General features: G+C 41.3%; 1 protein-coding gene across 7 annotated transcripts in view; it reads right to left on the reverse strand.

Annotated features, from left to right (window-relative positions):
* Positions 1-20,402, reverse strand: part of LOC108101253 (syndecan) — a 100,770-nt gene that overhangs the window by 5,313 nt on the left and 75,055 nt on the right. For 2 of the 7 annotated variants that reach the window (XM_017205517.2, XM_017205511.2), the window contains exons 3-5: positions 17,212-17,319; positions 1,691-2,123; positions 803-1,381 (exon numbers count right to left, since the gene is read on the reverse strand). In XM_017205517.2, the coding sequence (XP_017061006.1) occupies positions 803-1,381; positions 1,691-2,123; positions 17,212-17,319 (1,120 nt within the window). The remainder of the gene's footprint in view (positions 1-802; positions 1,382-1,690; positions 2,124-17,211; positions 17,320-20,402) is intronic. The other 5 variants (XM_017205525.2, XM_017205547.2, XM_017205536.2 and 2 more) reach the window with 5 other exon arrangements.

The following is a 20,402-nucleotide window of genomic DNA, read 5'->3' on the forward strand; positions in this document are numbered from 1 at the left end:
ACTTAAACGATGAAGGTCGAGTGAAGTGCTTTTTTTGGCTCTGCGGGAGTTTTTCCAATCGAATGAACGACAAGAACAGAGGGAAAAATGATTTTATGAAGTGGTCGTGAATGAATGAGTGTGTTGGAATTATGTGGTAAATTGTTCGGTCGTTGGACAAAGACGGGGATTTTGGGACAGACTGAAACCGAGAGGACTTGCAGAACACCCGCAGCGTTGACCGTAGACTTTCAGAGCGCGAAATTCGAACCAAATAATATGTTTAAACACACACCAAATGTAAAACGTAATTGGACTAAAAAATACTTGTAATTTAAGGTACTTAAAGTGCATAGACACAAACTACTCAAATAAAGCAAAGCAAGTATACGTAAAAGCAAAATACAACTACTTAAAGTAAGCAAAGTCGGTATGTTTAGGTACACAGAAAAAAAGGAATACTTAATAAAGGTTTATTAAGGCTTTAAGTTGGATATGTTGATCCATTGATAGTAGATAGCAAAATTATTTAGGATTGTTTCTGAGTACGATTTCAAACCGAAAATACTGCTTAAAGGGAATCATAAAACCAAAGCAGGGAAAAGCTGAAAACCAAATAAGTTAAGGTAAATATTTTTGTACAGACAGGTGCGGTAAAGCACACACATAAATATTGTGCAATCAAACAACACAGGGAATAAATTATAGAAAGCAAAGCACACAAAATGAAACACAAAACTACATATAGAAATAAGGACCAAATATAATAATGAGTAAAAAGAAGTAAGAAAATAATAAAATGGTAAAAATAAAAACCACTGACGTCCGCGCTCTGTAATATCTCCATCGTTGCCACCGATTCTCGGAACAACATCATCGCTATCCACAACCACGTCGTCCTCATCGCCGCCATCCACATCGATTTCCTCGTTGAAATCGGGGTGACTTCCTTGCGCCGTCGTTGGATAATGGATAACATCTTCCTCGGAGATCTTCGGTGGCAGTGTTGCCTCCGATTCGGGACCATCGATGTCGATCTCCTTGCCGCTCTCCTTGTCGAATTTATCGAAGTCATAGTCCTCGTCGTCCTCGTCGTCCTCGTCATCGGAATCGATGCCATCGCCACTGGACTCCTCCACATCGAGATCCTTGTCGAAGGGCGGGAAAATGGGTTGACTTGGTGGCGATGGAATCGTTGGTGGATTCGTTGTTGTTGTTGTTGTATTAACATTAACATTGGATTGCGATTTCGATGTGGATGTTGTTGCTGCTGCTGCTGTTGTGGTGGATGCTGTTGTTGTTGTCGTTGATGCGGTGGTTGTTGTTGTCGTTGTCGCGGGCACTGGTGTCGAACTCGAGGTTGTTGAAATTGTGGATGAGGTTTGTGTTGGTGTATGAGCTGCTGGATATAGAGATGCGATTGTTGTTGTTGGTGTGTATGATCTTTGGGTAGGGGATTTGTCGTTAACACTAATGTAACTACTAACTAAACTCGATCGATCTTTAGCTGATATTCTATCTCTATCTGTGGCTGTAACTGTAACTGTATCTGTATCTGTATCTGTGGTATTTGTTGTTGGGATTGGTGTGTTTGTTGAATTGGAAGTATAAGTAGTAGTAGTAGTTGTAGAAGTTGAAGTTGAAAGAGTGATTGCGGGTATGGAAGTTGCACCAACGAGTGCTGCATTTACATGACTAGCTTGATCTTTACCGATTGAATTAATGCCAGTGCTATGGCCACCGATCTCACTACCACTGCCACTGATGATGCCGCTCTGGCTGTTGATGTTGATATTGTGGTTATTATTGTTCGCTGTGGTGCTACTACCAATGATTGTGCCACTATTCGTTTGATGGTTATTATTGGGATTGAGATTGAGATTGATATTCTGGCTGTTGTCGATCTGATTGTGATTATTATTGTTGTTGAATCTACTCGAGATGAGGTCGCTGTTGCTGTTCTTGCTGTTCTTGCCGAAGTTCTCGTTCGAGTTATGCTTACTGTTTATGCCGCCGGCGCTGCCGCTTTGCGAGATGCGCGTGTTGTGCGAACTGTGCGAATGCTGGTCGGGTTCGGCGTCCTCGTCATCGGGTCCAAAGCCGGAGCCTGAATAGTCTGGATCCTTCTCTAGATCGTCGTGGATCTGCAATGAATTTAGGAGGGAAAAATTGGGTAAGTTAGAAGCAAATAAGATTAGGTTACAAATGTTATAGTTATAGAAATTATAAACCTTACATTAAAAAGTTCCTTTATAAGCAAAAATATTGTTAATAACCCGTTTTTACTATTTTTTCACCTCCATCTGACTTATATTTAAAGAAAAAGTTCAGTTCTTCTTTCAGAAATTCAAATGCGAAACATTTCTGCTCTTGAGTTCAAAATAAAACCTTGTTCAAAAGGCAAAAAGGATAAGGAAAAAATATTTTCCCAATTAGCAAAAGGAATTTCCTTCACAAGTACTTCTGAGAAAAGAAACAATCTCGAAACAAGAGTTTCTGCTGAAATATTTTCCAGAGTGCCGCACGAATTGAGCAAAGGACATTTCCCCCATAACAATGGCCTCCTTTGTGCGCAACAAATGGCAACCATTTCCCATTGAAAATTATGCACGGTCCCTCCGTCCTTGAGCTGCTCCACATTAGCGTTTGGGATGCTAAGAGGGATCGAGGCCCCTGGGTCATGTCCTCCGGCCTTCGGGGAATACACTTCATATGTCCCATTGTCTGACTGCGACTGAACTGTGCGACTGTTTCGACGGCTTTCTGCGGTTTACTCGCACCAAAAACAAGTACAAAAACCCCACACACAACCAGAGGGGGGAAATGTGGGAGGGGGTATAAAAAGGACACAGAGTGGCACAACAACTGTGACCAGACCAGAACCAATTGGCCAGAGACAGCCGCCGTGGGCCAAACTGAATGGCAGAGACAATTCCCGGCCGCAGACGCCAGCTCTTGTTTATTGACTTTAATTTCGTTTGCCGCTTGTTCGGGCCATAAAAACACTGGGCCAAAATAGAAACAGAAGCGCCAAAGCAGGCGCAGGCTAACTTAATTGAATTTCTTCACGCGTTATGAAATGCCCTATAAAAGCCGAGTTCCAAGACTTGGCAGTTGGCCAGAAAGCCAGCCGGCAAGCCAGAAAGCAAGAAAGCCAGCCAGCGACACACTTGTTGACCCCCGACCCCGTAAATTTATCCCACATACTATATATAATATAGACAAGGCCGACAACGACCGTGAGTAATGGGAAATGGGCGCAAATTGAGTGATTGTGGCCGAGGGGAAAACAATTAATTTTCGAATGACACAGAATTGAAATTTGTTTTTATTCCAGCTTAAATAAATTTTCGCCACAGAGCTTAAAGCAATTCGCAGTGTTCCGTTGAGGATTTGCAAATACAAATTCGGTTCCTGCTCTGCGGCATTCATAACGTAAAATTAAAAGCACACAAGCCGGGGGCCGCCTTCTTAACAAATACGGGGATTCAAAAACAAACGTGGATTCAGGTTTGGCATGTGCCTCAGGACTTTGAAAATACCTCGCTTAAAATAAAGGGTATTTTGACAAAATAACATTTAAAAATATTATTCAATGGTTTTGAAATAAAACTAAATATTTTCATTTTAAAACCATTGAACAATATTTATTTATTTTTCCAATTTGTACAGTAAATATAATTTACAAGTGAAATTCTCACCTGAACAGCAATTTTTTCCTTTTTATATTTTGCAATAGTAGAAGCAATTAAAATTTTCTGAGCACCACGAACTTGTTTTGAGGATTATCTTTCAATGCAAATCGAACCGTAAAGTTAATATAATATTTCGTGCATTCCCTTACATATTCAAATATCCCCAAGCACCAAAAAAAAAAAGGGACACAAAAATTATTCCTGCAAATACATTTTCATTTTCGCCACTGTTTTCGGTGTTTGCTCTCCTTTCATATCCACTCGTTTCGTTTGAAATTTAATTAAAATATTTGTGCATTGCGTATACGCAGTGTTGCGCATGCAAAAACCCACACCACAGCATATATCATCCTGTGCAGGACAGTTGGCAAGCAAACGCTTGACCAAAAGCACTCATAAATATCCCTCCAGCGAACGTGGGGAAATCAAGTGGGTGGTGGGGGAAAGGGGTTTATAGAGGATAGGAGCACCCCAAGTGGCCATAAAGCATGCGGAAAAAAACAAAAAAAAATGGAGGAGGAAAAACCGTTTGTGCCGGCGCTCTTGCAACACTTTCGTTCTGGCCGAGTTTATTTAAAGCGTTTTGTGCGCTCTCCTCTCGCTTTTCTGCCGTCTCGCTGTTTTGCCGCTTGATTTATGCAGCAATTAGCAGTCAGCAAAATGGGGCAAGCCAGTAAGTATGGTAGAAAGTGGCGAGTGGCAGCCTCTCACATGACTTAGCACGGCTGTGCCACCATGTAGCACACTTTCGGCTCTTAAATGAAGTCCTGCAGAACTTGCAGTTTCATGAGGTTCTTCCAATTTAAACGATTATGGGTAGCATAAAACTTTTCCCACCTTCCCTAAAAAGGAAAGGGTGGTTCGATGGAACCTGCGGCAACTGTGTGGCCAACCAAACCAACCAACCAACCAACCGACCGACGAGTGCAATGTGAATTTATGCAATAAATTGCTTTGTTAATAAAACACGAGGCGAATGCCAAGAAGGCAGATGCTGCACCACACCATAGCCATCAGCATCACCATCGCCATCGCCACCGTAGCCATCGCCATCCTGCTGAGGTGCAATGTGGGTCATGCATGAATTTAAATGATGTCATTTCATCGGGACCACCTGCTGCCTGGCTCCGAAAATGGAATGGGATATGGCTATGCCACTGCACGCCGCATTAAATTTGCATTTGCTGGCAGCTGATACCACTGCTGCTGCTGCTGCTGCTTTTGCTGCTACTGCAGCTTCTTTGGCCGGCCAACATGGCGTATGCTTGACACCATTTTGATATATGACAGCGAAAATGAAATATTCCTGCAAGCTGCGCGAGCATTTTCATAAAACGGAAATTGTTTCAATAAAGCGTTTAAAAACTTCTTTTGGGCGGAGAGGCAAATAAAGGCAAAAACTTTGCGAACAAAATGCAAAATGAGAATATAAGACAAGAAGGAGCAACCTTCGCAGCTTCCATAATGAGCGAAAATTGTGTCAGTCAACTATAAAAAAAGCGATGAGGCGGGGGGAGGGGAAAAAGAAACTGTAAAACTATAAAGGAACCATCGGAAAACAGAGACGTGGAGTTGAGAATGGTTTTAAGGCACGTTTCATGCATAAACAACACCCGAGTGCAATGCAGTTTTACGCTTTTTTTTTCTCCTTTCTTGACTTTTCACAAACATCACAGAAGTTGTCAAGGCCCCAGGGACAAAAGAAAAAAAAAAAGAAAAGTTACCCTCACTCACACATTCTCGCCATTCAGCATAATTAATGCCTGGAATTTCGCTTCGAGTGTATTGCCATCATAAAACAGACTCAAGAACAATCCACCCACATACATACATTCTCTTTCCAAAACAAATCCGGGCTAAATCCTGTACGACTTTATTTAGTAAATAAATTTCGAAACTAAATACAAGGAGCTTTCAATTTGTGAAGCAAGCAACATCAGAAGCTGTTTTGGCCAAGTTTTACTGGCAGCAGAAAAAGTTCTGCTAACGAGTAAATTGTCGATTTGACAATGTTCGCAAAGTGCGTGACTTGAGTTGACCGAGTTGCCAGAAACATTTGCAAAAAAAATCCTTGGCCAGGGATAAGTTTTGGTTTTTCGTGTCTGTTGTTGGTTTGGGGTTTTTCACTTTGGCCCACTTTACCACCCCTCACCCCCCACCACTTCTCCCTCTCCTTTTCAGCCCTTTTAAAAATTTTACGTAACCACTTTTGACCCTGTGCTCTCCGACCCCTTAACACAAATTTCGCATTGTGAATGCTACATTTCGGGAGCCAAGTGGCCTGCTAAACATTTGCATGGGTATTTCTGCAGGAAATGGCCAAAGTTTGTCTGGCCAACAAGGGGGGTTGGGTGGTTAGGTGGTTCGTTGGTTGGTTGGCTTGGTGGGCGGTAACGGAAAAGGCAAAAGCAAAGGAAACAAACCACAATCCCTGGAAAATTGATAGCCCTAGCCAATCCCAGAATTCTCAGCTTTGTTTTTCCAGCATTGGCATTGCTCAATAATTGCTTGAAGGAATCTCTCTGGGAGGGAGTCCTAATTTATTTACATGCACTTGCAACTTTCGCCTGCAGGGGAAAATGGAAAGAAAGGCGGAAGGGGGGAAGGGGAAGAAAAGCCGACTCAGCTCAACTAGGGGGAAACTCAATTTTCCAGCTGGAAGATAACTTACGGCTTTATTTAGACAACGAAATTGAAAATTCGTTTCGTTACTCTTTTGTTTTCCTTTCCACTTTTCTCTTGGCCCTTTCCAGCTTGGCAAAAACTTTTCTAAACACATAGATAGACAAGTTTTGAGCTGGTTGGTTGCTATTTTATTTTCTATTTTCCCCCCTTTACATCCTTATTATTTTGCAATTGCCCATTTACATTTAGATGGGAGCAAAGGCATATAATCCAATGAATTGCGCAAAAAGGGTTTCCTAAACTACACAAAAACTCGTTAACACCCACACTTATACTAATGCATATTCATAGCTGAGAAAATAAGAACAATTTTCAATCCTGTCATTACAGGACAAGAAAGTTTAGACTGGCTATCGAGAAAAATTATAGTTTTATTTGACAGTCCGTTACTTTTAGCTTATTAAATTACATTTTGTATATAAATGGGATTCTTTTGACTAGTAAAATATGTATATTTATTTATAGATTTAGTTTTGTTTTTTTCCTGTTTATTTTGTTTGTTTTCCTCTTCTCGTTTTCCATTACAAATAATTACTTTTTAAATGCAACAAATGAGCAACACAGGATTTTTGCTCATCTCTTGCTCTTTTTTCCAGCAGCAAATTGAAAAAGTTTTTGGCAAATAGCGCGATGTTTTTGCTTTTGAATGCCTCTCTCAAGAGTTTCACAACTTTCACTCACAAGCAAACGCACTCTTACACACACACACAAGTACAAACACACACTCACACACACAATAACGAAGAAAATTGTGTCGTGGCCTTGCTGAGGCTAACAATTGTTGTTATTGTTGTTAAGTTTCCCCCCTTGTATTTAGTTCGCCACTATCTGCACAACTCTTGAGCGAAGAAAAGCCTTTTGTTGCATCCCATTGTGCAAGGCCACGCCCACCAAAAAGCCGCTGGCATAATTTGACACTTAATTGGCAGCTGCATTGCGGCGGGAAAATCCCGGGGAAACTGCACATTTATCAAGCTCCAGTCTGTCAGCGGTGCAAACACGACTTTTGCTTAATTCCTCATACTTTTTTTGGGTTTCTTTTTCATTTTACCTTTAAAGGAAAGCGGAAAGCACACACAAGCCAATTTGTATTTCTCACTGAAGTTTTTTTTTTCCATTTTATCAGCAGGCAAAGATTTATTTACGCGAATTTTTTTGCGGGCAGGGCTTTAATGATTTTTCCGTGTTCAAGTGACACAAATTTTCGACTCCCGGGGCGAGTAGCAAAAATTTGCCAACGCGACAAAACGCAGCGAGGCGTTCTCGCCTTGGACACCGCAACCACCATCCCCATCATCATTATCGTCATCATTATTATCATGGCAAATGTTCCAGCTCATCAGCAGACGGAAAAATCAATAACCGCACCCAGGCTTTTCTTTCCTTTCGTCTTTTTTATATTTTTTTCGGCTCTCGCTCTTTTTTTTCGCTCCTATCTCCGCATTTTTTATGATTTTTTTTCGCTGCGCAGACCTCGCACAAATAAATTAAAAGCCGCCTCATCAGCATTAGCCAAAGGAAAAGTAAATCTGTGTTAGCTGTAGTACAAGCCAGCCAGTTGCCTCCATAAATAATAATTTTCATATTTTAAGCAGAGGGTTGTTCTCCTCTCGGTCTCCTTCTTTCTGTTTTTTTTTAAGCCTACTTCTGCGGCTGGCAATTAATAAATGAGCTTAGGGCTCGAAAACACGAAACCTGCAATTCATGCGGGAGGAGGAAAGTGGAAAAGTGGAAAAGCGCTTGCAACATTTACTCCTCGCTCCGGATTACTTGTTACTTATGCTAATTGCGAAAGCTGCTCCGCCTGCGGGTTATGGCATAATTAATCCTTTTTCAGGTCCTTTTTGTCCTAATCGAAATCGATCAGCCGGCCAAAGGGGAAATATGGGTTAAATTAGGAGGATATGCTGGTTTATGAGCGGCTAATGTTTCATTTGGTCCCTGAAGCAATTTGCATATGGAGTCGCTGTTTCCGTGAGACATTTTGCAGCTAATAAGGCAACATTTTCATTAGAGCCACTTGCCAGAGCCCCGACGAGCTGGGCCGTAAAATGCGGCTAAAATGTGCATCCGCACTGGGGGAAAATTTGGTTCTAGTTGGCAGGTCAAAGTTATAAGTTTTAGAAGTTATTGAGTGGAAAAGTTTATGCTGAAAGTTGAAAGTAGATTGTTCTATGGAAATTAAGATTCTATTATGGGTAGTAATTTATTGAAGAAAAGCTTTATTAAAACTTTTTGTTTTAAACGCAATATGCTTTATATTGATTAATTCCAATAAATTCTTTAGATAAGCTTGTGTATAGTGAAATACTTTGAATATTTTTCTAACTGCATGACATGCGAGGATCTTGCGTAAAGTTTCTACATTTTAATTGCAAGGATGGGAGGGTTTGGGAAGGCTTCTTCTGCAGGAGGAGCCGCTTCATCCTCGTCGGGCTTAATGTGTGCTGATGCCAAAAGAGGACTAAGAGCCGCCGAAGGAAGTAAAGGAAGTGAAGCTCAAGCACACATTTACTCAGCAAGGAGGAGGAGAAGGCTGGAAGGCTGGCTGGGAGAAGAAAGGAACTTTGGTAACTTGACTGACTGCATCTGCTCCAACTTATCCAACTGCCACTCCTTTCTCAATGGCTCCTCCTCCGCTCCTGTTACCGTTGCACATCATTAAAATTTTAATGCAACCCACGGGTCTTAGCCCCTTTTAGTCGGCGATAATGCGCTTGTGTGGGCGTGGCCCAAACAGTTCTTGCTCAGTCAATTGCGAAAGCTTAGAAAACGGCAAGAAAAGCGTGGCAGCCGTGGCGAAATGTGGCACGGAAACCAACAGAGGGTCCCCTGAAAATGGGCTAAAAGTGTGATCGACTGTGCGATGAGCTGCACATAATTGTTGCCTAAGCTGATTGCCGAGGAATCTGTTCACTGAATGCTGGAAAAAGGTGGAATTTCTGATAAGGCAACAATACTTAAATGTTTGACCCTTTTCTTGTGGTCGAAATTTTTACATTCTGTTACTCCACCCGGGAGCTTAGAGCCTCTACAATTTCTTGTAGAGGATTCATTATCATTGATTTTCGATCGTACCGGTGATAAGCCAGTAGCGACTTATCCTAGCGGTGGGGTTGCCACCTGGCGCCATCTAGGAGTGACGAAAATTCTATTGATGGGTCCATAGTAACGTGGACGAGGGGGTGTGCGGGTCCGGGGAGCCGAAATTTGTTACTAATGTTAAGTGAGCGATAGAGCATAGAAGTGGTGGAGATTTTGGAAAAAGAGACCGTTTCTTTTTCCCGGGGAGCCTGGGGCTCGATTTGAACCCGGGCCTTCCGGACCGGAGGCCAGCGCTCTACCTTCTGGGCCACCGTCCCCCCTAATGGTCGAATGATCAGAAAAAAATCTTATTTATAACATTTTCTATAATATTTGTATTCTTTTTCATCATTTATATTTCTTGAATACCTTTTAATTTAAAGTAAGTAAATTTGTTTATTGGGAAATGCCAAAGTAATTGCTTAAATAGTATATTTCAAGGTAGCAACTTTTATTTACCGAACCAAGGTTAAACCTTTTGAACCATTTCCAAGTTTTAAATCCCCTTTCATGAGGCCAAGGCTCAACTTCAACTGAAGCTGCACAAGGTGGCGACCAACAAGCGCTGCTCATTAGTGGCTCAAATGCAGAATCAATATGCGTGGCGATGCATGCGAACCACCTGGATTACGTGCCCCACGCACCTGCCACACTTTGCTGCCAACTTCAGTCTTTGAATGGTGCGAATGCAATTAAAATCCAAATGGAAAGGTTTGTCATTCGGCTAGGCAATTGCTGCTCCTGCGAACATAATGTTTTCCATTTAATCAAGCTCATATTGTGACACTGATTGATTGAGGGACCACAACAGCAGCAGCAGTAGCAGCAGCAGGCGACGACCTCTTAACCTTGCCACTTGCCACATGCATTGTAAATATTGCCTGCCAACCAAATAAATATATTCGCATGTGTAGTTGCTCTGGTTTGCGAGCGCCGAACTCTTGTGACCACATTCGAATTGAGGCAAAGTTGGATTGGCAACAAAACGGATGCAGCTGCTCGGAAATGCAATCATCGCCGGCAGCACGTAGCAGCAAATGTAATTAACTTGGCAGCTGTGCCACGCCCTAAAAAACGTAAGCAAGGCAAAGAATTCCAATGCTGAATTATTCATGGCAGTGGCAAGTTGCTTGACCCAGGCCAAGACCCAAGAAAAAGGCAAAAGGACGAGGAAACATAGAAGAGAGGAGAGGAGAAGAGAAGAGAACATGAAGAACTCCTGTCAGGTTCAACAAACTTGCCTCACGTTGCGCCTAAAAGCATGCAACACTCAAGAGTGCGGTTACAAGTCAAATTGCTGGCAGGAAGAGCCGCCGCATCCCCATCCTTTTCCCCCATTTTCCCCCTTTCCCCACTTTTCCCCCCGCCAAGAGGCCTGACAAACGACAAATGGCAGTTAAAAGAGACTCCAAGAAGGAAGGCTTTTTCTTCCGAGAATACGGCAAGAAAACTTGCCAGAAATCTTGGGAGATTTAAAGATAATAATTTATGTAACCTAAGCCACAGGATATTTTAGGGAAAAATGTGGTTTGGTTAGGGGAAATAAATTGGTTTATCAAGTCAATACCTAAGATATTCTTTTAGGTTGCCTTGCCTATAAATTTCTTAGTAACAGCACATTTTATTTTTGCTAAAATTTCATTCATTTAATTACTTTTATTTCATTAATTTTTGTGACTATTATTCAATAAAATAACTCAGCACTTATTGTATATATTTATGTTGTATTATTACCTTAATGGTCTTGAAATAAAATGTTGCTGGAATTTCTTTGCGTGCACAGAATACTTAATACTTTTAATTTATTTTCTTAGCAGAGAAAACCGCTGCTCGTCCGCAGAAACGTAGACATTTCAACGTTTTCTCTCAACCAGGCAACGGTTTCTTGAACAGGACCTGCCCAAGATGCGTCCATTCATCTCGTTCCTCCGTCGATTCTTTGTCTGTCAGTCAGTCAGTCTGTCATTCAGCCAGTCAGTCAGTCAGTCAGTCAGTTTGGGGGTCCGGTGAGAGCAACATAATTGAGGCGACCCTCCTCCACCTGGCCTGTGTACTCAGAAAAGGAGGGACTCCGATTCCCACTCCCACTGCCCATTCTTCGGTTAGGATTTGCAATTCAAAATGCTGGCGGCCCTTTGAAGAGTACACCCAAGCAATCCAGCCACCCATCCACCCACCATCATCCTCTGTGGCTGCTCTACTGCTGGCTTGCAATCCGAGTTTTGAGGTACTTCGAGTGCAGCTGCGGTGCACAAAACGGCGCTCTAATTGAAGCACATCCCGTAACAATAACAATCGAAGCTCTGGAGTGCAGTTGGAGATTAGGAGGTCTAATCAAATTTCGGGATAATCGCTGGAAATGTATTCAGCCGCCACATCAAAGATACTTAGAGCTCGGAGTAGAGAAACCAATTTGGGCTCTTTCCTGTGCCCTGTGCCTAAATCAAATTATGGGCCCCTCAAAGGGGGCAGGACCTTTGCCCTCTTCTAAGCATGAAAGACAGACTTCTCCTAATCTGAGTTTAAAGCGAGTGAATTTTATGGCAGGGTTTGCAGCTACAAATTGTCGTAAAGTTAAGCGAATTTATCGGCATACATAATGCATGAGGGGAGTAGTCCTACATTCCCATACATTTTCCCAGGCAATACAATGCGCATAGCGTTAGAGACAAACAGAGAAAACAAAATGGCGACAACGCCCCCGTCATCATCGTCGCCATTTTCCCCCGAAACTCCCCCACCCCCTCCCCTCCCACTCCCACAAAGAGAAAACCTCCCTCACAATTCGCGTCGTCGTCGTCGTCAACTTTGACAATGACTTTTCGCCCGGCTTCTAAATGTTATGGCACAAGTCTCAGTTTTCCACCATCCGTTTTCCCTTCATTTTCCCCTTTTTCCCAGTGTCTGTGTGTGCGTGGGTGTGTCTGTCTGTGTGTGTGTACGGGCAACCTTCCACTCTGATGTTCTCGATTCTGTTATTGTTGCTGCAAATATCTGGATTCCTTTATTGTGCAAGGTGATATGGCAACTTTGGCTCGAAGTTTGCATTGCAAGGCAAATAGAAGCAGAGCAAAGTCCTTTTATTGCACAAATAAGCGATGTGGGGAATGAAATATTTTAAATACTTGGCAGTAAGTGAAGTGGACGGAATAATGAAATTTAATATTTAACAGGAGGTAAATGAAGCAGCACTAAAGGTAAATAGAAGATTGAAGGAACGGAAAAGCAATCCATTTTGCAAAAAGCAAATACATTGCAAATACAAAACAAACAAAAAGAATATTCAAATATGCACAAATGATGCATAATGCATTAAAAAAGAGAGCTCTCATATATAATATGTTTAGTGAATAAAGTGTAAACACTTTCCTAACTAGATTACCAACTCCAATGGGGAGAAGATTTACTCTAAACGCTTTCAATTCAAGTAATCCTTTCGCAATTATGTTTTTGAGGAAACGAGCTTTTTATTTTTAAAACGACTGCTTTGGCCTTTCAGTTTTTGCCTTTACAGAGTATCCCATTACCAGCTAAGAGCTGAATGCTGGCCAAATAGGCCACCTCCACTCGCTTGGGGCGTTTAATTCAATAGACATTCAGGCTTGCCTGCGACAACGTGGCGTATGCGCAATAACCCACAAAACAGACAGCGGCAGATGTCTCATAAAAAGGAGCTGCTATCCAGCTATCCTGCTGTCCCTCGAAAAACAGTTTGGCCCCCGTGGCCCCGGATTACTGATGTTGTTTTGGGCGATGCTTTGGTTTCCCTTCCCTCTCCAGAACTCATTTGACTTACTCTGGGAATTATGTTATGAGAAATAATGCAGCATCATTTGTATACTCGTATGCTGGCCAAAAGCAGAACGACATTGAGTAATGAATGCAAGGCACAAGAGGATGTCTGTCCCTCTTTTAACCCCTTCTACCCCCTTTTCACATATCCTTTGACATTAAAAAGTTGGATTTTTCTAGCATTTGCTAGCTGGTAAGGAAACCCATCTACGATGCCATAAACTCATTTGCGGGTGTTGGCGGCTGGCACACGCAGTCCCAATAAATTTCAATGTCTATCGGGGCAAGAAGCCCCATTTTCCAACAGTTGACAGCTGTGGGTGGCATGCATTATGTATTATGCGAACTGTCACCAATAAATTCCCATGTAAGCAACTGATATTGACAGCTTGAGTACGACGACCACGAGAACGTAGCGCGCTGGAAATTATATGCACGTACTTAAGCACAGGCAGCCGAATGAAGATGGAGAAGAAGGATGTTCGGAGTACTGAATACAGGATATACTGGATAATGGGCAGCATATTTCGCACCACCTAACCACATCATCGAAAATGGCGAGGAAGCGGTGGCGAGGAGCGAGAGTGGTTGTGGCAGGACCTGTTTACACAACACATTCTGTGGCACACTTTTTCGGGCAGGACTCGTCCACCCACACCCATTATTCCATTCTAGCCATGTCAATCGATGTTAATTTATTGTCAATGCGCATTCCACCTCCCCTTTCCCCCTTTCTCCTTTCATCATCCATGCGACACGAATACCAATGCAGGGGCTTACTCGCTGGCCTGTGTGTATGTGTGTGTGTGTTATGCAAAAAGGCTTTTCCTCTTGGCCATCCACAAAAACACGTGCGCCATGTGCACGTTATTAATCAACAAGGACCTACGACAAGCTCGTTTTCCCCCTCGCACTCAGGCTTTGTCCATTTTGGAAAATGCAACGAAACTGTTCGGTGTGTGCGAATAAGTAGTACACGTAGAATAAAAATGGGTTTCTCATTGAGAATTAATTTGGTATGGGTACCAAAATATTCCAAAAGAAATGTTTTTTATCAGAGATATAAAATTCCAATTTTAAAATTATTTTTGAGTAAGAAATAATAAATTACATAACAAATTATAAATGATTTTAAATGTCTCTATCTTAAGTTTGGAATAAATTAAAATCTATCTACTGAAATACTTATATTTTTAAAGTAAATTTTTCTTTCAGTGTCGTTTTGTGTGCTCAGTGGAGCTGAGCTGTTGGCTGCGTACAGCATGCATAGCATGCAGCTTATTACATAACAACAAACGCATGGCACCCAAACGCAACGCATATGCATGCACACTGGTATGCCTCCTAAATGTGCACAACAAAAGTTCATTATCTTGTTGACACGTCCCACAAAAATTGGCTTAAATAGGCGCTTAGCCCGAACAGCTTTAAATATTTCAGTTTGCCCCAATCTGGCGTCGAGTGATGGGGAATCATTAATCACGTGCAGCAGCGTTGATTAACTCAGAGCCAAGGAGAATGACATATTAGAACCCTGACTGAATAATCTGCGAATCTATCATAATTCTGGGCCAGACCAAAAACAAAACCATTAATAACGAAATAATGAATCCCCGCGGAGGGATGATGACTCGTCGTCAGCGGAAAAGAGGAAGCCATGCGAATCCATCAAGCCACTGGCCTAATCACTTTAAAGATCCAAGCAGTAGTAGTAGTTGGCCCAAAAGATCAACAGAGCGCATAATAAATTGCATTTAGTTTCCTCTTTTTTTCGGTATGCTGCTACAAAAGAGCGAAGAGATAGAATTAGGAGCGATGGAAAAAAAAGGAGACCAGTCGGCACATGGGAGACGTTTTTACGTTTGTCAGTTGCATAAAACATAAAAATGCCAACACATTCGGACGGACACATGAGCCACGATGGCAGCGCATGCCAAAAGCAGCCAGAAGCTGGCAGAAGGCAGCAGGCAACCGGCAGAAGGCAGAAGGCAGACGGCTACAGGACCACCGCAGCGGAAATGGTGCAAAAAGCGGAACGGGAACGGTTGACGGCGAGCGGGAGAGGGAAAAGGGGCCGGGGTTAGGGGGGAAATTAGGAAAAGCCATAGTGTGAAGGAGACAGACAGCCAGCATAAAAAAATAAATCACGATGAAAGGACTGCTTGGCAATCCAGTACTTAAAGTACCCTCGAACTTTAAATATTCTTTTCAGGCTGAATTTTATGAAAAATCTCGTTATATTATTAAAACAAGCCAAATAAAATAAAATTACAAAAGTTATGGACTTAAAAGTAGTTAATTTGAGTCACTTTTCAGCAAATCCATTTTTTGAAAATTTAGAAAGGGATTTTATCATAAATAAATAAAGAAATTTTGGAAAGGAGTTGTATCATAAAAATTGAAAAATATCGGCAAAAAAATAATTTTTGTTAAACTCTGATATTATTCCTTATACCTCTTTAGTTAAACCATTTTAATAAGAACTTTATTTGGAAGCTGAGATAAAAAAAGATTGAACGGGAACTAAACAAACAAAACCTTCCTCTTCCTTGCAAAAATGAAAAATGGAATCCGGTTCGAGGGACTTTATTTACATATTTTTTGACAAAGCTGACAGAAATCCAGGCTAAATGTCCAGCAAGCTTTTGGGATCCCTCCGTTGCCATGCAACATTAATGCCCAAGTCAATAGCTTTCGGGGGGCTTGTTGATCTAGTCACAGTGACTCGTTAAAGTATGCAACGTGCCCCGCATGTTGAAGCTCGCTGATTGAATTCCGCGAAAAAGTTCCTCTCGATTTTCTATTTATGTTGGTCCTTTGCCCCTTTTTTTACGCCGTCAAAAGAGCACAAAATGTTTAATTAAATTCAAGCGGCAATAGAAAAGGAATCGGAAACCAAAACGAGCCAAGGAAAATAAACGAAAAAGCCAAAGAATTTAATTAAACTTTTTCTATTTTTACTCGCCTGAGTTGTCGCTTTTTTTTTTCCTTCCTGCCGCAGCAATGTCAGCCACGCATTTTAATTAGTTTTTTTTTTGCACACAAGTATGAGTGAGCGGAAATGGGCATGTGTGAGTGAGCGTGTGGGTGTGTGTGTGTGGTGAAAAGGAATCAAAAGTGTGGGCCAACAATTGACGCTTTCGGGGCGGAACAAGCGAAGCGCTGTCAAAAAACTTTCAAACAAATGTCGCTCACATGCCAAATGCACACACACATACACATTTACCCCACAAACACACACACACATTCACCCTTCACATACCCACACCAACATCAGAAAAAAGGTGTTAAACATTAACATTTCATGCGCATAAACAAATGAGTTTCCCAACGTCAAGTTTTGATTACGTAACAAGCTTTCGGCCGCAACTTTTTCATACATGGTTTCCATTTTTTTTTTTATACCGAATGGGCAACATTTTTTTGGCCATTTAAATGCATCGTAAATGGACGTATTTCGATGCAGATTCTGAGAGCCAAAATAGTTTAAATAAATTGATTATTTATTGTCATCAATTAATTTTTCAGTACGGATTAAAATGAGTGAGAGAGTTAATAGCTAGAGGAACATGAGTTATATATAAATTTTTTTTTAAACCTATACAGTATATACAAGATAATTAGCTTTAAAAAATTACCATTTTTTAATGCATAACAGTATGCCAAACAGATTAGACTAATTAACTAAGATTTATACAATTTTTATTTAAAAGCTGTTGTTCTGTGGTTTTAGTTAAGCTTGGTTTTATATTATTAAAACATATGCAAAGCTTCCATTTATATAAGCGCATTAACCAGCACAAAAAAGTGTATTTACGTTATCTTTGGAAGTGAAAATGTGCAGACCCCTCTAATATGCAAATGGCAAAAAGAACCCTCTCCAGATCAGCTCACTGAATTAACATGCCAAACTTCGGGGGCATGACGAAAATTTAATTAACTAATTTGCGAGTATATGTGGTGGGGAAAAACTTACGCCGCCTCGTCCGCCGGAGCCCTCAATGTTATCATCATCGATATAGATTTCATCCCGGGAGCGAGAGGACGCTGGAGAAGGCGCTGCCGCCGATGGTTTCACGGATTTCTGCAAGTAGAGGGAAATTTCCAAATAAAATGAGAATTTTTCAAACAATATTATATAACGAATGCGTGTAGGGAGAGTGAAAACTTTTTTAATTTTCGCCAGGACATCATCCAGACTCCTTTTTTTTGTGTTTGGCCTTTCGTTGAAATGGAAATATTTTTATTTCATTAATTAGAGAGTGGAGACAGCCCGAAAGTTTCGGAAAGTTGGAGTCGCAGGCACCAAAGTTATGAGAGTGGAGGAATTCGCAACCAAAAAGGAAAAGGCCGAAATGCATTTATTTCTCCATCAGCGATTCGCATGACCGCAAAAATTTGCGAGGCTTCCACGGCTCTTACCGCATGAAACAATTAATTAAGAACAATGCTTAACGTGTATTTCGGTTCGCGTTAAATGCATTTTTAATGATGCACTGGAAAATCAATGAGAAATGCAAATTGTGTGTGGCAAGCGCAGCCCGCTGCTGTTGCCCCATTCTTTATGAGCTACAAAGTGCGGCATGAGCTGGAAAAGTCGCCGAGTTTCCGAGGCTTTTTCGGCCCAGTCGCACATTGCATAATTAATGGTGCCCCATCCACGTTCAGTTCTAGGAGCTGTCCGCATTTTATGGCCAAACATAAAAAGCAGAAGCCCAGGGAACTGAATCAGAGTGGGTGGGTGGGGGGTCTCCTGACCATGTCCCGTGTTGCCTCATTAAGCCGGGGAAAATCGGGTAGCTCTCCGCCTCTTTTTACTTCGCTTAAATGCGAATTGATGAAGACTTTACGAGCAACTGAAAAACTCCAAGCGTGGTTTTCCTGGTCTATGGGTTTAAGTTTAAGCAAGGAAGTATATTATTAACTTTATGTTTATATTGGAGTTTATTGTCGAAATAATTATATATTAGAATAAAAGTTTAGCTCCTAATTAGGTAATCACTTTTAAAGTTTTTTAGGTTTAGTTTCCCATGGTTTAAGTTTAAAGTAATCTTTAGTTGATTTAATTATAAAGCTATTGCTGCTATTTCCTTATATTTGAACAATTTTAATACCTAAATATTTCATTCCTATTATAAAGTCTTTTTGTGAACGTAATGTCAGTTGTAAAACTATACTTTTTGAGGGTAAATTTGCATTAGTTCAAACGAAATGCAAAAGTTATTTCAAGGACCAAATATTTCCCCTTTTTACGCAAAAATTTTTCGAGTTCCGTGCCAACGCCATGACCTATAAATTGCTAACGCTTTTTCCCATTCATTTCAAGCTCATCACGAGGGAATCTTTCCCCTCCATAAGTCAAGCGAGTCTAAAAGTTTGGCATAACATTTTCATTTTGCTGCACTTTTTCGCCAGCCAAGCTGCAAAGCGAATTAAGTTATCTTGATTCAGGCGTTTGCTGTTTTTTGCAGATTAGTAGGAGAGCCTGAATGCGCCAACTTGGCGAGTCAAAGTTGTCAAGGGGAGTTCAGTTCCCAGTTCCCAGTTCGCAGTTTTCAGCTTGGTTTTAGAAGCTACTGGCATTAAGTTTTTGGCGGGCTGTCAAGTCAGCCTGAGGTTGTCATTCATTCGGGCCAAGAGTTCAGTTTTGCGGCTGCGACTGCTCTTCTCTAAACAATTTAGCTGGCAAGTTTCCTCAACCATAGGTGTGAATAACCGCTGGAGATAAACTCAAAAGTTTTCGCAAAGCCGGCCAGGGAAATGAGAAATAAAAGGCAACAGTTTCTCATTCAGCTTTTCCGCCTTATGGCTTATTTATATGCAACGTCTGGGGTTTGTTGGTTTGGGATTTCCATGAAATGTATACCAACCAACTCCTTCACCCTTCGACGGAAGTCCGCCTTTTCTATTGATAGATTTCCTTGTTTGCCACTATGCTTTTTGCCTCGCTCTGCTTGTTTTTGCCTTTTTTTTTTGCCTGTTTTCATAATTGAAAAATTCCGTTTTTGGCAGGCAGGAAAAGTTTTCCTGCTGCTTGGACATGAAACGATTTTCCGGCTGGAGAACGTGCAAAATATTCTATGGGGAAATGTTTTGCCAGTTTCTGTTTTTATATTATTGCATCTGTGTGTTTTTTGGGGGCTAACGTTTTGTATTTTCACCAGTCATGCTTGGCTTGGTTCATATTTTAAAATGGCTACAATTTGGCAAAAACGTTAAATTGAATTGCAGTGGGTAAATCCTCTCACCTATTTTTTGCTGTGACAAATTGTGGCATTCAAAATAGTTGTGCGCCTTTTCATGTTGATCACAAAAACGGGCCAAACCCCGGCAATAAATCAATATATATACGTATAAAATATATATATATTTTGACAGTTTGTACGCCTGAACGCGCGTTGTTATCGGGGGAATAAAAAACGAAACCATTTTGTTTTTATGACAAAGAAAATATATTCTTTTGGGCTTTCATCTGTCAATATTTATGGTTTGCAAATATTTTCAGTTCGGGGAAATCTATAAAATGCGCACATAAATATTTTAATGTTATTGAATTGTGGAATTTGCCCCGCACTTAAAGCCCTCTTTTGTCCGCTCCGACTGGTTCAAATAACTATTTACAGTCGGTTGATCCGTTGGAAAAAAATTACATTACGAATTGCTCGAATGAAAAGAATATTTAATGCGGAAGAGTGGACAGATGAAAGCGATAAAGAGGGGATCTACCGCTGATTCGATTGTGGCAGGCTCATTTAATGTGTCAATTGCATTACGCTAAAACTCTTCGCTCCAACAGTTGCAATCGGCAAAAAGTTGGATGTCCTGGCAGTTAATGCCCGGAATGAAAAGGAGTTCAGCTGACAGCCAATGACAGAAGCTAAAGTGCTCAACGAAGCGTCAGCAAAGCGATGCTGACAGCCCCAGCAGACGAGCGCTTCACAGTTTCATTTGAAGCGACGGGGCCCCAAAAAGTAGGCAATGGGATTCGATCAATGCCAGAACAAGTATACGCAGCGTGGTACCCGCACAGCAAATCAGCAAAGGGCAGGTCAGCAACAAAAACAAAAACAACGACAAGGAAATGTAGAAGGAGGCCCACACAAAACATATTCAAGCTGTCTGCACCGTCATTATGTTGATGACACGGCAGCTTCTTCTTCTTCTTCT

Source organism: Drosophila ficusphila, unplaced genomic scaffold, assembly GCF_018152265.1.
Source record: "Drosophila ficusphila isolate 14025-0441.05 unplaced genomic scaffold, ASM1815226v1 contig_414, whole genome shotgun sequence".
Taxonomy (NCBI): domain Eukaryota; kingdom Metazoa; phylum Arthropoda; class Insecta; order Diptera; family Drosophilidae; genus Drosophila; species Drosophila ficusphila.